The sequence below is a fragment of the Oxyura jamaicensis genome (genome assembly GCF_011077185.1).
Source record: "Oxyura jamaicensis isolate SHBP4307 breed ruddy duck chromosome 6 unlocalized genomic scaffold, BPBGC_Ojam_1.0 oxy6_random_OJ106633, whole genome shotgun sequence".
In the NCBI taxonomy this organism is placed as follows: Eukaryota; Metazoa; Chordata; class Aves; order Anseriformes; family Anatidae; genus Oxyura; species Oxyura jamaicensis.
The window spans coordinates 1-11474 of NW_023304024.1; the positions used below are offsets into that span (position 1 = coordinate 1).

Here is an 11474-nt window from a genome sequence, read left to right on the forward strand (position 1 = left end):
AGTCACAATCCAACCCTCACTTCCAGATCACTTCCACAGAAAACTGCCCGCGTGTGGGAAGAAGGGGGACAGAAAAATAAAAAAAAAAAAAAAAAGGAAGGAAAAGCCCAGTGGAGGAAGGGAGTAATTATGAGGGAAAACACAGACAGAAGATGGACAAAGCAGCACAAACAACATAAAAGTAGGAAACAAAGGAGGTTGCTACAGTATAGTCTGTTGCAAAACTGTTCCTGAATTTGGAGTAGATGAACTGTTCTAGCAGAAAATTCCAAGCTTTTAGCAGATTGGAGATAGGAACAGGACAGTCATGCATTCTCTGGACAGCAAGTCACCCAAATTTGCTCATTAGAAGTAACAGGATGTGAATCAGCGTGGAGACATTTACACCAGGGAGGCAACTCAAATTAACTTTCAGACAGTGCTTATGTGGACTCAAGCCAAGAGGACATCATCATGGCTTTGCCTTGCCTGAGTGGCATTTTCAAGACGCAAACCACTGGTTTTGATTAAAGTGACTTTTGGAAACTCCCTAAAAATACTGTTTGGAAGTCCTTTTTGTTAGGAGCATTCCTTGGGGCTTCACAGAAAATACGTTTCTGGTAAAAGCTGAACATCAAGGCAACTGCTCAGAAATGCATTCAAAAAGCTTCCTCTGTATTTTTCTTCTCATCTCTCCCATCAGTCAGTATTAAACTCTTGGGAAAGAAAGGGAATTTCAATGTAAATACCCAAATACAGCAGCAGACATCGTGAATACTGACTTTAATCACCTCCAAAAGGAAAACAGACAAGTGAAGAACATCAGCAGAGCAATACTTAAGATGAAACTGAGAGCAAGCCATCATTAGATCTCATTTAACCAAGTAAGCCTAATGCTGTCTCTGAAACAGACCCACCTTTGCTAGGGCACAGACTGAGCCATACCTTTTGAGCTGTACTCTTTCATCTTCTGTAGTACTTCAGGCTGGCTCATGCCTTGTTCCGGCAGCGCTTTGATGTAAGCTTTTTCATCTTTCAGGAAGGATAAACTGGAAGTGACATCATTCAAGGCCTCATCAATCTTCTTTTGAATCTAAAAGGAAAGGAAAAGCCTATCAACAAAGGTGCTGGCCAGATTACAATTGTTCAACACGTGGGAGATCAAACTCGCTGGCTACTTCCACACCAGTGAGCAGAACAGGTAGGAACTGTTTCAGCTCCATAACCAAAAAGCACAGCGGAGGTACAGCCAGGCAGTTGAACTTTCCCTTCCCACTAACTTCTCCCACCAGAAACAAGCTGCCCTTCTCCTGGAACGGACACTTATGCACCAGTCTCTAAACCACTCGGGGAAGCAGCTAAGGGAGTGTGCTAGCTGGCACAACCCAAAATTGAGCCAAGTAACCGGGACGCACGTCTGCAGAATGGGCCACTGCTCAGCTGTGTTTCAATTCACAGCACAGACACCACCACATTCAAAGAGAAATGCTACTCTTTGAGCACTGATAATGGGTGCTGACAAGCAGTGGGAACTTGGAGCACCTTCGATAGCTGAGAAAGCAAAGCTTAAGGCAAAAACATCTCATTTTTATCCACCAAACCTTTTTAAGTCACAGCCCATAATTTATAGAAGTCTTCAGATTCATTATATTTCATACCTTGTCTTGTCTGCCATCACATACACAGTTTAGAGACTCATGGAAACAGAAACATTAAAGAGATCTCCCTTACAGGCACAGTTAAGAGATTTCTCTCTTCCTACTCACACCCCACACACAGGAGGCCCAGACTCCCTCTCAGAAAACCTTTCAAAGCAGACCCCCTTCTTCCAGACAACATCGGCGTTGGGATGTTATCAGCCTTAAAGACTCTTGGACATTGGATTGCCTCAAAGTCAAGGCCTCCCGTAAGCAACTGATAGGTTATCAGCCTACCAGGGAGTGGGAACAGCACACAGGTAGGGCACATCAGGAGCTTTACAGTACTAGCCCTGAGAAGGTAAGCCTGGATAAAACAGAGGGACCCAGGAGAAGTCCTCTCCTAAGGGGCAGACAACAAATACAAGCAGAGGAGAGCTGGTAATTATTTCATCTGATCAATGGCTACTCGAGCCAGAAGGTAAAAACTGGGACACATGAAATGAAGGGGAGATGCTATTCCTTACAGACGGCTCGGGGAGAAACTTGGTAACCGCATCCATGTCAAAATCAAAAGTTCCTCTTTACTATTTCCCTTTGATAAAGTTGCCTACAACAGACCCAGCACCCCCCCACACACCCCACCAATTCAACGTGCAAAGCTGCCTCCACATCAGGCAGAAAGGGCAATCGAGTACGATACCACCATGTACCAGGTAAAAGAAACCAAGCTGTGCATTTCCTGATCATTAAGTTGTTAACGTGCTAAGACTTGCTGACATTTGTAGTTTCAAGTTTTTAACTAAAAAACATCTCCTAGACACTAAAGCCTGACTCATTTTAATGATTACACAAGCTTCTGATATCGCTGTGCTATAACGCTGGCTATGCTAACAGATAGGAGCTCTGAACTAATCGTGGCCAGTCATTGATTAAAGCAATTATCCTTCCATGTTGCACAACCGACGCCTGGCTATCTCACACCACTTCAAGACATTGTTCCAGAACAACTCAAGTCCAACCGTGTCCTCTTCTTCCACGAATCAAGTTATTTTCCTGAAATCCAACAAGGAGGAAACACCACTGGAAAATTCTGCCACTGCACAGCTCTGCTACTGGATTCACTGATACTTGGTGTAAAAAAGTGGTACGTACTTTATGAGAGTAAAACTATTCTAAAAAAGACTAGGTAGAAGTTATCTTTCATTAAGCAGGTGGCAGCAGATCCAGATCTAGACCTTTGGATCATTATGATTACAGTGACATGACAGCAAAGAGGTGCAGAACTGTAGGTTCTCTGAGACACAGCTACACAGGCTAAAACAAGGGCCTGGGGTAACAGCACAAAAAGCTGCTCAAATACTTACTATAGCCCCAACAAACGGCATTCTTCTCAGTAGTTTGAAGAACTGTTTTTTAATTCGGGACGTTAAACCTGAAAGACAAGAGTCAGAAGTTAACCTAATATGACTCAGCGAACTGAAAACCGACTCGGAGCACAGTACTTCCACCCCGACCCATGGCAGGCTTGGCGTTTCTGATGCAGGCTAAAGTAAGTCACAAAGGGGACGTGGAGAGCCAGAGCAGTGCATCAGAGAGCAGACAGGCCAGCTGCAGAAGGAACGGGTTTGCACAGCAGCAGCATCTATCAGAATCGGTGATTTGACTCATTTTCCTGCTTTGTTCCTAAGCCCACCGAGTCATACAAACTGAAAAAGGCTAAAATCTTTCCAAAGGAGGCATCAGGAAGGCCAGCACCCGCCTGAATGGCGGTTTGCACCCACACACGGGATTTTACAAGGAGAGGGGGTTTGGATTTGCTAAATACAAGGTCTCCAGCAAAAAGGTAAAAGCTTGTTGACATTTTTTTCTGCATCTTGAAACCAAGATAGCACAACATGAAAATGTTCGGCAACACGAACCAGGCTCCCAGGCCACAGGGGAAGAAGGGATGGAGGGGACGACGCGGTGTCGCCTCCGTGGCACCACACGCTCCCTCCGTCCCTGAGATCCCACTGATGGCAAACACCAGAAAACTCCCGGGGTAACTTTAAAGGCAGGAATGCAAGCAGGACGACAGAGCTGCTTTAGAGCCACCAAGTCCCCCAGGCGTTTCAGCCAAGCACCAGTCACAAGACGCTTTCACCGGGAAACAGCCAAACAAGCTTCAAAAGTAAAATCAACCATTTTAGGACTTCCCAATCTTACCTACAGCATCAGCCCGGCCCTTTTTTCCCCCCTTTTATATACACTTCAGATACATTTTGAAAAGCTGCAGGAGGACAGTGAGTGCAGTCTGGCACGTTCTGTAGCAAATATTTGTTAGCACTCTGAAAATAACTTTTCTGTTGCACATTTGTGTGCTGTTTAATTACAAACGTTCGCATTGAGGGGAAAAAATAGACTGCTGAAATATTCAGACGGCCTAATTAGACTTCGTAATAATTAGTCAATATTTTAAAAAATACTGTGCAACAGTACAAACATTAGCCAAGAACTTATGCTGGGCACAAGATCCCACTGTTCACTTACTCTTGCCTTTCAAAACAAGCCTGCTTGAGGAGCAGAAAGGCACAGACACCAGTTAAACACTTTGCTGTTTTTTTAACAAAAATAAGCATAACCCTGAGACCTGGGGGATCTGCCAAGCACCGTTCTCCACTAAAGGCAAGGCAGTTATCCCTGACAACCACGTAGAGCCAGAGAATATTGCAGGTTCATCAAGAGGTCCCACCGAAGAGCTGCCGTTACCAGAAATCTCTCAAAGTAGGAAGAGGCTCAAAAAAAAAAAAAAATAAAAGCAGCACAACCACACAATTATCTTGGACCTCCTGAGGATGAAACACGTTCCCAGCACCAAACTAAAAGCACATCTTCTCCCCCAGGAAGGGGAGCAATCAAGAGCAAAAGCCACCCAGACACTTTGCTAATGACTGAGCTCCCAGGACCTCAGCTCTCGGATCGATTTCCCCAGGTTTTGAGCAAGAGAGCGCTGTGATGAGTAAAGGGCCTAGCCAGAAGCAGAGAGGGAGATCGAAGGAAGGGAAGGAGATGCAGGCACATTCCAGGCTGGCCTGCCACACCCTCTACAGGAATGGGGATGTTTCACTGCTTACCCAGGCCCTGTCCCTAATTCGGAATAGGGTTTTGTCTGCTACTTGACAGCAGAAGGCATGTTTTAACAGATGCATGGTCTCATTTTGCTCCTTTCCACGCAAGAACCACTGTCCCCTCTCCCCTCCCACGAGCACAAGACCCATTTTAAGTACTTACTCTCGGGCTGGAAGAGGAAGCCATGCAGCCAGACGGCTAGAAGCGTAGAAGAACAGGTCAACCCAACTAACTGCCAGGGCTCCAGTCCATCGCAGCAGGCGTTCACGAAGCCCGTTGCTGTCTCCCAGTACACCTGCAGGATTTCCTTGTAGGTAGAAATGGCATCCTGCACCAAGGGAAACGAGACAGGCATTAGGAAAAGCTCACACACGCCCAAACAGGGCATCGGAAGTGCTCGAATGACTGAATTCCCCTCCGCTGGAGTCTATGGAGGTGTTTTTCAGTACAGACCCCTCTTGCTTTCCCTAATCCCTGTGAAAGGAACAGGCACAGTTGTCACTCATTACCACCGATAGAAACACATCCTGAGAGACTTCAGAGGGAAGAGCCGCTGGCAGACGAGCAGGATGCTCAAGCTTCTTGGTCCCAAGACGCAGCAGCGGATCTTACCATGGCCCAAGGGAAGCAGCATTCCTTTTCCCAAGGAATTATCTGCTCAGGTGGCAAGGCAAGACTGAGCTGCCACCGCTCACCACGCACCACCAGAACAGGGCTATTTAAGTACCCAGGGCTGGATTTATTTTTTAAAGATGCGAGTACTCAGCAACTCCTCGGGGTTGAGATCTAATGACCGCGTTCCTTACGGAGGCAGAACACCAGAGAAGAACACCAGAAAACTGTGATGCAATCCTAATTACAATATGAAACCAGCGATTACTGCCAGGACAGAGCCCAAGAGCCTCATCAATAGCTTCCCAAGCACGCCATCTTCAAGCCTCGGGAGAACAGGGTGGGGACAATAGGATGCACGCATGGGGGAAAGGTCATTTCCCCAAAACAAGGGCTCTCCAAAACAATTTTCTGGGGGAAAAAAGACTGTTCTAGGGATGAGAACAGTCTTTTTCCGCTAAGGGAAAAGCTGCCACAACTCCCTCCTCAGCACCCCGCACAGATCTCGCTTCTGGGGCAAGTTAGCAATAGAAGCAGCATTTAGTTGGGTTTTTTTTGGGTCACCCTTCGGGGTGGCACATCACTTCCAACACAAGGGGAGAGGCTACCAGCAGCTTAAAAAAAAAAAAAACAAGTGCTTCCAAACAGCCACAGGAGAAAGGCAGGACGCCTCACAAAGCACTAATGAGCAATCACTGCTTTGGAAAAGCAGTAAAATACATGTCAGAGGATTGAAAAACCACTAAAGCAACCCAAATGTAAGGCTAAAATATAAAAGCCTGTCGAACAAGGGTGCCAGCCCACTGCCGAGGAGTATCATCACCCTTGCCCCAGCACAGGGTGAAGGAGAGGGGCTGAACAGGGCAAAGCCCCCAGGGAGGAGCAGCCCCGAGAAGCCCAATTAGCACCCTTTTGCTGGGTGAAGGGCAGCTACAGAACACACCAGCCACTTCTGCCCAAAAAAAAAGGCAGCCCCACAACCCGCCGCAATTAGGCCACGGCCAGTTCGCGCCCAGCCCTCCAATTCCGGCACCACCAGATGATTTCACGGGTGCCTTTAGGGGAAGGTCTGCCTTTTCCGCTAACCAGAGGGACTCCTCAAGCTCCAGCGAGGCCGCACAATTTTCTGGGAGCAATCCAGAACAAGTAGGAGAAGATCTGTGACGTTAATCCTTCCTTCGTTTGCCCCCACATACCCACCAAGACACGAGGCCTCCGCTCTCCGGATTGCGAACTTCATTCCAAAGGGATCATTCCAACGTGCCCTGCTTTTATTACCCCCAACAACGTGTGACGGCAGCCTCGCTGCTGCAGCTCCACGCTGCTTCCTTACTCCACAGGGAGGAGGCAGGGGTAATAAATGCCTCCGCTTAGCCCAGCTGTTTTAATTCTTCCCCCTCTGGCTCCAAAAGGGCCGTTCACACCGGAGTTAAAAGCCAGGTTTGGCACCAAGCCTCCATTCTGGACTCCTGGTGAGACATCACAGCTCCAAGACCAACCTGCCTGTCACCTGCTGGGGGTACGGCACCGATTCGAGACCCAGAAGCTGTGCCCAGAAAGCTGTACGGCTACGGTTCAGCACGGCAGCTGACCACAGGATCTGCTGGGTTGGAAGAGACCAAAATCATCAAGTCAGCCCTCAAGCCGAGTCCCATCACTCGGCCACGTCCCTTACTGCCACGGCGCTGACTCCCTGCCGTCCTACACGTCCACTCCCCGAGGACACGGGCATTTCGCAGTTACTTCCTCGCTGAGCTCAGCCAGAAGAAACGTTGGCCACGTGCAATAGGCAGAGATGCAGTTTCAGCTCTGCGGGATGAGAACATCCATCGCCCCTGCCATTACCACTTCCCCAGCTGGGCTAAAGACACCGGGCCGGCCTGATTTTAAGTCAGCACACAGGACAGCATTTTGTGTAAGATAATCACCTCCTTATCTGTGAAGAATCAAAACAAAAACAGCTTCCCTTCCCATTACTGGAGAGTAGACAAGTTGGTTTTATTTCCTTAAAGGACCCTTCCCCCCACAAAAGCTTCACCAGACAGGATTATTCGAGAAGTTTAAAAGCCTTACTTATGAGCACACTGAAAAATAAAGGGGAAAACTTCCACTGGAGGATTTATTTCTAATTCTCAGAGCATTAAGACAGACCCAGGTATTAGATAAAATACTAATAGCTGTCGTTAGGGCTTGCAGCATTCATTTGTCCTGGTATTAATGCACTCAACAACCCAAGCAGTTTACATGTTGAATTTTTAGCTCTACAGATCAGGAATATTTCCTTAGGACTTTACTTCTAAAAGCCATTAGCCAGCTGAGCTGTTCCAGGGATATAGCACTTACACGACTACAAAAGAGGACAAATTAACTGCAGTAATGCTCTTCTGTCCCAGATGATAGAAAAGAAAGGAGGGGAAAATTGCCAAAGCTAATACGAGCAGATCTTGTAGTTTTGCCAGAACAGCATTTCCTTGGCTGAAAGTTAAAGGACTCCAATAAGCCTTAAAAAAAAAAGAGCCAGAAAGGCAATATACCGGAGAGCCTCACACTTTGTTCCAAGTGCCTCCCCCTTCTGACACCGTGAAGTGGAAGCACTGCAAAGTTTACCTGTGGGAAGAGTGGGAAAAAGGTCTTATCGGCAGCATCTTCCTTCCCCCAGGACACTGTTTAAAGTGGGCGAGAGAATAAAGGAGCTTTTAAAGGCAAGTTTATTTTAAGTGATGGCGTGAATCTCGGGCTGACTGCGCGAGGAGGAACTGCTACGACCAAACCACATCCTCAGCTCTTGGAGCCCGCGCGCTTGGCAGTTAGCTGTAAATCAGCCAGTAACGGTATGAGCGGCACAGCATTTGTTACCCTGCCCAAATAACCCAGCTGAGCAGGCGCCCGGCACCTCCAGCCACCGCCTGGCCTCGGTGCCAAACGCTGAGCGAGGAGAGCCGTGGCTGGGTGTCAGCGAGCGGTGCCTCCTGCGGACGAGGAGGGCCAGCACAGCCTCCTCGCACGCTCCGGCCACGTTCCCAGCCCAGGAATCCTGCCACCAGCTCCCCGTGCCCGGAGCCTAACATTTGGGTTTGCCATTTGTCTTCCCTCGCTGGGAGGAAGGCGATGAGCGAGGCAGCGTGCCGTGCGACTCCGCACGTAGTAAATTAAGGGGCACGAAGACCACTCGCAGCAACCGCGCTGCCTGGCGAAGCCCGACGAGGGCAGCGGGCAGAACACGTGTTGCTGCTGCAAGGACGGCTTGCCGAGGTCCCAGCCAAAACCCTGCTGCAGAAGGACAGCCAATTTGCTTTTTTATCACGCACCTGAGGAGGAGGAAGACTGCAATTAGCTGTGCCTGAGCTAGCACCTTGCTGCCGGTGTAAACCCGGCCGCAAAGGGCATGTCGGACCGGCACGACCGCAGAACCGGCTGGGCCACGGCAAGCATCAGCCTCGCAGCCCGCAGCCAGCTTCCTACAAGAAAAGGGGCGGTTGAGCAACGCCACCCCATCTGAGGGTGCGAGTCACCGCACGCGCGGCGGTTTGGTTCGGCCTTGAGTAACAAACGTGCTCCCGTGTCCCTCCCTGCCACCCCCAGCGAGGGCCACAAACACCTTTACGTAAGCACCAGGCACACGGCGTCTGTTAGCCAGCTCCTCACCACAGCCCGAGCTTTTGGGCGTGCTGCCCCACACGGAAGACGTGGGGGCGCGTGGGGACAGCAGACAGCACCTCTCAGAAATCAGGAACCGTGGACCTGGAGCCACAAGGGCTGAGCTCCGGCAGAAAAACACGTTCAGGTCACGCTTATCTTACCGCAGCTCTCTGGTACCACCAGCTTCTTCTGCCCTACGGAAAGCCCTTTTTTTCCCACTGTAGTTGGTTGTCTGCCCCCCCATACACCGTGTATGCAAAAGGAATGCACGCGTACTACCCCACCAGCCCCGAGTTCACGGGGAGTGGCTAGAGACCGGCTAATTATAGCTTCAGCACAAAAACAAGCAAGGCAGCAACTCCGAGCAAGACCGGCAGCACCCCTGGGCTCCGCTACGGAGAGGAAACATAAAGCTCTCAAAACAAAATGGAAAAAGGCTGATTCGAGGCTCGAAAAAAAAAGTGTAGTTTTACAAGAGCTGAAGGGACTTTCCAAATGAGGTGCGATTCAGATTTCACATGGGGGCGAGGGAAAAGAGAAAAAAAAACAGCACAAAGAGCAGTTATTGTGAAAAGCCTATCAGACGCTCCCCTCCAAAGCCAAGAAACTAAACAGTGCTTGAGAAACAGCCTTCCGCTATGGAGCAACAGCATCTAACCCAAAACACGCACAAGATGTCACCCCTTGTTCCCTCCGCTCTCTGCAACAAATGGATTTACAAAAGCAAAGCCTGCACGTCTCGAGGCATGCTCCAGATAGCACGGATCTCAGCCAGGACTGGGTTCACTCAGTATAAACCCATTACAGCTCTCCCCGGGGGCCGCTGGCTCCACGGGGGTGCGGTTTCTGCGAGGAAACATCCTCCCAGCCTCCACAACAACGAGGACGAAAGAAGGGCTCAGTTCTCCCCGGGCCGGGGCTCATCTGGACACATTTGTTCACATTCCTCCGCTTGGCACCCTCTCAGATGCTGATCACGCAGCCCTTCCTGCCTGCCTTCTGGGGAACAAAACGGGTATTTATGTGAAACGTTCGGCGAGTAGCTCGGTGCCACGCAGAGGTACGCGAAGCGCCGGAAGATAAAAAGTCCTGGCGGGGCTGTTTGAAAGCAGCCGATGGCACAGCAATTGTTCTGGGAGCGGGCAGCGGAGAACAAAGGCAGCACCAAGGCTGGCACAGCTCCCCGGCGGGGTTATGCAAACAAAACCACCGCTATCAGCGCAAACCGAGCGCCGCTGTCATGCACGGAGGGGCCTTTCCTTCACCACGGCGCAGGATCCTCACCGATCCCAGCAAAGAGCCGTGCAAAAGCCTTGCTCCTCACGTGCCCTTCCTGGTTCACGGCACAACGAGCGAGGGTGGGCGAAGCAGAGGGAAGCTCTCGGCACACAAAGGCTTCCAAGAGATGGCGGCCCGCGAATTTCTAGGAAATGTAAATCTTTGCTGCTAAGGGTACCGCAGGCAGCCCATCCTGCTGCTAGACCGCCGAGGAGCCAGACCTCAGATGCACCTCGCGGTCTGCAGACAGCACTAACGCACACTTCAAAGCCCTTGTCGCTGTGCTAACCAGCCAAGGCCATCGCCATTTAGCCACTACGTGGAGATTTCCAACACCCGTGGAAGGGAATCTCGTCAGCCTCCTGGAAGCCGGGAATGAGAACAGGTCAAAAAGCACCCAGCTGCAAGAGACGGAGCACAAGCTGGTCAGGCCTTCCGAAACAACCCTCGCCGTGGGGCAGGCGCTGCAGCGGGCGAGCACTTTGAAACTGATTTTTGGATGTTTTTTGGCCAGAACGGTGTGGTTGGCAGCAGGGGCAAGCGGCATCCCCAAACTCATTGTTCATAGAAATTTTCGGCCCTACCCAAAACCTTCTGCCCCAAGGGTCACAGCAAGGTTTTTAACGCAACCGTGGCCAAACTGCTGGTAAATAAATGGGAGGAGGAGGTTCAGCGTAACCTCACCAAGGGGCACGAACAGGCCAGGGAAAGGGAGGCGAGGACCGAGGTGTCACCTCCGTCAGCGGGGTCAGCAGATCCACAGGCAGAGGAGAAGCCAGGAACCCTGCGCTTCGGAGACGAGAAGCGCACGGTGAAGGCGAAAAAACCGTGATTTTTCCTCACGGAGATAAGGAAGTTCCCAGTGCCAAGCAACCCCTTTTGCCGGGGGCACGGGCAGGGTCACAGCCTCGCGCCCCAACTCGGGAAAAACACCGCATTTCAGAGAAAGCTCCAACCCCCAGCACTCCACCCCCCGAACCAGCTTTCCCCAAGCCCCCGTCTGCTCCGAGGACCCAAACCCCGAACCCCCAGCGGCCTTCCAGCCCCAACAACCGGCTGCTCTCCCCCGGGGAGCCCGGTGCGAGGCTCCGCCGCCGGCCCGCCGAGGGCCGATCCCCGGCCGGGGGCAGCGGGCGCCCGGCCTCCCCTCAGCCCCCGGTGCCCCGGGGGCAGCGCCGCCCGCCCGGCCCCGGCTCCCCGCCGCTCACCATCGCAGCC

The 11474-nt window shown here is 50.9% G+C and overlaps 1 protein-coding gene across 6 annotated transcripts; it reads right to left on the minus strand.

Moving 5' to 3' along the window:
* Nucleotides 1-886: 886 nt before the first annotated feature.
* On the minus strand, nt 887-10818 carry LOC118157528 (sphingosine-1-phosphate lyase 1-like). Of its 6 annotated transcripts, none has more exons than XM_035311910.1 (4): nt 10708-10818; nt 4890-5055; nt 2984-3051; nt 887-1072 (listed from the first exon to the last, which is right to left on the minus strand). In XM_035311910.1, exons 1-4 carry the CDS (start codon nt 10813-10815, stop codon nt 902-904), a joined length of 513 nt encoding a protein of 170 aa, XP_035167801.1. In that variant the 5' UTR covers nt 10816-10818; the 3' UTR covers nt 887-901. The 6 variants fall into 6 exon arrangements, 3 of the variants coding, with proteins under 3 accessions (XP_035167801.1, XP_035167803.1, XP_035167802.1); XM_035311912.1 differs by lacking the exon at nt 10708-10818 and adding an exon at nt 10550-10579; XM_035311911.1 differs by lacking the exon at nt 10708-10818 and adding an exon at nt 6764-6814.
* Between the last annotated feature and the right edge of the window lie 656 nt (nt 10819-11474).

Bases quoted from the DNA above. Each gene is read 5' to 3' on its own strand.
- LOC118157528 (XM_035311910.1), bottom strand. From the start codon at position 10,815: ATGAGTTTGGGGATGCCGCTTGCCCCTGCTGCCAACCACACCGTTCTG. The intron at 3,052-4,889 runs GTAAGTACTTAA...CTTGTCTTTCAG, and splicing joins CTTCCTCTTCCAGCCCGAGA to GTTTAACGTCCCGAATTAAA. The intron at 1,073-2,983 runs GTAAGTATTTGA...CTTTCCTTTTAG, and splicing joins TGCCGTTTGTTGGGGCTATA to ATTCAAAAGAAGATTGATGA.